Genomic DNA, 4,820 nt, shown 5'->3' with positions numbered 1-4,820 from the left:
CCCTCCCGGGGCACCGCACTCGCCTTCTCGCGGAGCCGCTCCCTCAAGGCGGCGAGATGTGCTTCGCGGATCTCCCTGCTCAGCTCCATCTTGTAGTTGAGCTTCTCCTCGGCCAGGCGGCTGAAGTTGTTGTTCTCCTCCAGCGCCTTGTGCAGCACCTCCCGCTCGTGTTCCCGCTTCTCCGCCAGCTGCTTCAGCACCTGCGCCTCCTGGGTCTGCCGAGGCAAGGCGTCGGGAGGGGTGTAAGGCAACTGAAGGGGCTCTTCCAGCCTTCAGCTCCCCAGGGAGGCTTTCTGACCGTCTCCTCTGCTCAACCCCCCTCGGCCACCCCCTCCATCCCATAACGCTCTTGCTTGGAAGACGCTTTGACACCTTTTTCCTGCTGCGGGGCAATGCCGGGGGGGTCCGGTGCTCCAGGCGGGTGGGTGACGCGACACCACGCCCAGCGGCTCAGCAAAACCGAGGCGACATCGGGCGGGCGCCGAGCCCCCTCTCCGACCGCCGCCTCATTCCCTGAATCATCTCCGCTTGCTCTCCCCTTGCCCCCCAACATTCCTAACATTGATCCTTCGTTTTACTCTGCCGCGTTTCTCCTTTTCCATAGTTCCCACCAGCAGACATTTGATGCAGCACGAGCAATAGCAGGCGGCACAGCCGGCCGTTAGAAACACGAGGCTGCGTTTAGGTTCGGAGTTCGAGTTGGGCGTGTGACCGACTGCCGTGTCTCCTGCAGCACGGGCTGGCAAGAACTGTCCCCCCCTGTGCCCCCTCCCCCCAGGCAGGGGACCCAGAGGACCCCATACCGCCTGGTTTTAAGAACAGGAGGTCGATGATGATCATCGAGGCCAATTCCCTGCCTAAATCAGGCTGCAGAACCTCGCTCCACGACTCCCACGTCTCCCCTGACACTTTATAGTGCAGTACAATAAGAAGTGTACGAACTTTCCAGCTGTTTTAGATTGCTCCTGCTAGGCCAGTTTTAGGGTTTGGTGCAATCAGTACTCGTCACAGAAGAGTCCCCGCTTCTCCAGGAGCTCTCCTTACCTTCCTCCTCTCTTCTGCAGCCTCCAGCCTCCTCTGCAGCTCCTCCAGGGACAGGTCCTTCTTCTTGGGGGGGGAGGAAAGGATCGGGCTCTCGGGAGATAAATCTGAAGGGGACTTCAGGATCACTTCGAAGCTCTGGCCTGATGCCCTCTTATCCAGCTGCTTCACCTCCATATCTTTGGAGGAAAAAACAAAACAAAACAGAGGCTCTGTGGAGCTGCGACACGCAGGAGAGCGTTCACCCGAGGGCTCCAAGCTCTCCACAGATGAATTACAGAATCCCAGAATGGCAGGGGTTGGAAGGGACCTCGGGAGATCAGCCAGTCTGACCCCCCTGCTAAAGCAGGTTCTCCTAGAGCATGTTACACAGGATTTCATCCAGGTGGTGGTTGAATATCTCCAGAGAAGGAGACTCCACAGCCCCCCCGGGCAGCCTGGGCCAGGGCTCCGTCACCCTCAGAGTAAAGAAGTTTTTCCTCACATTCAAGTGAAACCTCTTATGTTTCAGTGTGTGCCCATTGCCCCTTGTGCTGGCGCTGGGCACCAACTGAGAAGAGTCTGGCTCTGTCCTCGTGACCCCCACCCTTGAGATATTTGTATGTATTGAGGAGATCCCCTCTCAGCCTTCTCTTCTCCAGGCTGAACAAGCCCAGCTCCCTCAGCCTTTCCCATGTCCTGACCTGGGTCATTTTGTTCTATCTCTAAAATTTCCTGATCAGTGACCAGCTTCACCACCCCCCCAAGTCAATGCAATGACCCTAAATTCACAGCGCAATGACAGAGCAGCCATATTGCTGTTAACACTTCGTATGGCAGCCCAGTGCCCAGCAGACAATCTCTGCAAGCACCTTCTTCCTCGGGAAATGTGGGTTATGTTCATAAAATAAACTGTGAAAGGAGACTAAACAGAAAGACCCGGGGCTGAGACACGGGTTGCTGCTCCAGGCCGGGCCAGCCCAGCGCGCTGACGAGCTCCCGTGCGCTGACGAGCTCCCGCGTTGCCTGTAGAAGCATCGTGCAAACCATGCTGGAGCTCCGGCGGGAGCTGGTTACCTACCTCCATACTGGTAGATGGTATTAGGATGGGGCTGGGTGTGGAAACAGGAGCAGATGAGGGAGAGCAGAGACAGCTCCTTCATTTTCTCCTTGTAGGCTGAAAAATACGAAAGGGCAATGAGAAGAGAGCCTAATGGCAATGGCAGACCTTTTTCATGGAGAAACGAAGCAAGTAGGGACAAGGAGACTTCAAGCACTGGAAGGGGCTGCCCAGAGAAGGGCTCAAGTCCCCATCCCTGGGGGGATTTAACAGCCGGGCAGAAGCGGCGCTGAGGGCCAGGGTTTAGTGGTGGGATGGCAGGGGTAGGGGAGCGGTTGGGCTTGATGATCTTAAAGGGCTTTTCCAACCTAAATAATTCCATGATTCTAAGGAAAGCCATTTGCTGCTACCAGACTCTACGGAGGCTTTTCCAGGCTGCCATAGCTTTGCCAAAAGGTCCCCAAGGAGCGTCTGTTCTAGAGCCGACTAAATTAGCTGCCAGCGTAGCAGATATCATGGGAAAGCACAGAGTGGGAATTTACCACACCTAGAGGCAGAAGTTTCTGTGCAGGATTTTCCCTCCAAAGGAGCTGAAACGCCGCAGCCCGTGCCGTTAACCACGCCGGCACAGCTGCCCGGGCCCTTTCTCCATCCTACTTCCAGTCTCAGAGGTAAAACGATGCCCACCAACGCCTGGAAACGTTGCCCAACCCTTGGCAAGTTCTGGATATTTCACAATTCAGCATTTCTGACATCAGGGTGAAAAGGCGAGATGCAGTCAGCTCTATGGAGAGCACAGGGGCATCTGAGTGAAGAAAAGGCTCAGGGGTGCTGCTAACGGGGGGGGGAGCGTTGGAACCCGACCTCCCCAGGTACCTCCCCCCCTGCAGAAGCAGGCAAGGGAGGATGTCAGCGGATTCTGTCACCACCGTGGCCCAGGCAGGCAGAGGTTGATACTGGTCTGCAGTCTCAGGAAATGCTGTCCCCTGCCAAGGGCAGGGAAATGCGCAACCCCTCCGAGCTCTGCTGCTGCGAGCCCTCCAGTTCCTGTGCCTGGAGGACAGACGGCAGCATCCGCAGCGATCCCAAGTGCCCAAGGTGCTGCCCTAACGGCAGCAGCACCCACAGCTTGCAGTGGCTCTGTTTCTGGGGCAATCTTCACCTGTATTTTTGGAGTTTAGCACATTTAAGATGGCAAACTGTTAGCACACACTTGCCAAAGAACCTCGGAGTAGAAGGACTTGAAAGCAGAGAGGTGCTCTGTCAGGCTGCCAAGCCCTGTGTCACACCGGTGTAACCCGCACAGCACCGCTGCTGCCGCAGGTCAGGATGCTGTGAGGCTCAGCCCTGGCCTGGCTGCTCAGGGACACCCAGGCACATGGGGACAGAGGCTCCTGGCTGCGAGCTCTGCCAAACCTGCCCTGAGCCTCCTCGGCCATCCTTCCTCCTGCCGCCACCACAGGGCACAGGCATCCTGCTGTCCAGCCTCGGCTCAGCCTCTGGATTTCCCACGTCCTTGTGCTCCTGGTCTTGCTTTGTCCCTTCCTCTCCCAGCTCCTGTTTCAGCCTCCAGCCAGAGGTGAATCTGCCACTTGGCCGCCAGTGCCACCTTCGGAGCGAGACCCTCCACCGGGCCAGGCAAGGGAAATCCCCCCAACTTTGTGCTATGAAAAGGCATTAGAGGCAGAACAGTTTTGGAAAAAAATATCATCCTGTGCACCCTCTGCCCTCAGGAGCACCTTTCAGATCCCCTCCTCTGCCTTCTTGCAGCTACTCGAGTGGGAAAACAGTGGTGCCACATGCCTACGCCTTACTCGCACTTATTTTTCCTCCTAGGCACAGAACTTCACCCTAACTAACACCCTCCTTTTGCTAACTGACGGTCCCTGAAGCTCAGACCTTTACTGAACATTTTCCTGTTTGCTCCACATTCTGATTTTAATACCCTGCCCAGTCCTGCTGTTAAATGTAAACCAAACGGGAACAGTTTACACCAGCAGTGCCAGCCACGGAGCAGGACATCTTTGATGTTGTTCTTAATGAAAAAAGCCTTTGGCGAGCCTCTGAGAGCGCTGTATCGTGCTAGGAGTCGTGGCGTGCAGCAGGATGCCAATGTAGCCCATACGGTGCTGTCCGGAGCCCAGAGGAGGGTCCCCTGCACTAAATGCGAGACGTTGTCATTTAACAGGAGAAACCGTGCACCGAGGTCGTTGCTTTATCGTTATGCCCAGTCCTGGGTGAAACCGAGGCGTTAAGCAGATGTGCCACATCCCCGACCCACTCGTTTAATTGCCTCCTGGCACTCATTGCAGAGGGCAGTGCTTTGTATTTCATTGCTTGGCCTTCAGTAGGGTCTCCCCAGTACTGGTTTCATTGTCCTCTGTGTATCACAGAATCCCAGAATCGCAAAAGTTGGAAGGGACCTCGGGAGATCACCCAGTCCAACCCCCCTGCTAAAGTGGGTTCTCCTAGAGCGTGTTACACAGGGGGGCTTTGAATATCTCCAGAGAAGGAGACTCCACAGCCCCCCCGGGCAGCCTGGGCCAGGGCTCCGTCACCCTCAGAGTCAAGAAGTTTTTCCTCACATTCAACTGGAACCTCTTCTGCTTCAGTTTGTGCCCATTGCCCCTTGTCCTGGCACTGGGCACCGCTGCAAAGAGTCTGGCTCCATCCTCGTGACCTTGAGATATTTGTAGGTGTTGATGAGATCCCCTCTCAGCCTTCTCTTCTCCAGGCTGAA

At 56.1% G+C, this 4,820-nt stretch overlaps 1 protein-coding gene across 1 annotated transcript in view; it reads right to left on the bottom strand.

Moving 5' to 3' along the window:
* STMN3 (stathmin 3) overlaps window positions 1-4,820 on the bottom strand; it is a 12,549-nt gene that overhangs the window by 640 nt on the left and 7,089 nt on the right. The window contains exons 2-4 of the mRNA XM_009634792.2: window positions 2,102-2,197; window positions 1,045-1,220; window positions 24-215 (exon numbers count right to left, since the gene is read on the bottom strand). Of these exons, the coding sequence (XP_009633087.1) occupies window positions 24-215; window positions 1,045-1,220; window positions 2,102-2,197 (464 nt within the window). The remainder of the gene's footprint in view (window positions 1-23; window positions 216-1,044; window positions 1,221-2,101; window positions 2,198-4,820) is intronic.

Source organism: Egretta garzetta, unplaced genomic scaffold (genome assembly GCF_000687185.1).
Source record: "Egretta garzetta isolate BGI_Z169 unplaced genomic scaffold, ASM68718v1 scaffold223, whole genome shotgun sequence".
Classification (NCBI taxonomy): domain Eukaryota; kingdom Metazoa; phylum Chordata; class Aves; order Pelecaniformes; family Ardeidae; genus Egretta; species Egretta garzetta.
Note: the sequence above shows the minus strand (reverse complement) of the source record. Positions and strands in the feature narration are given on the sequence as shown.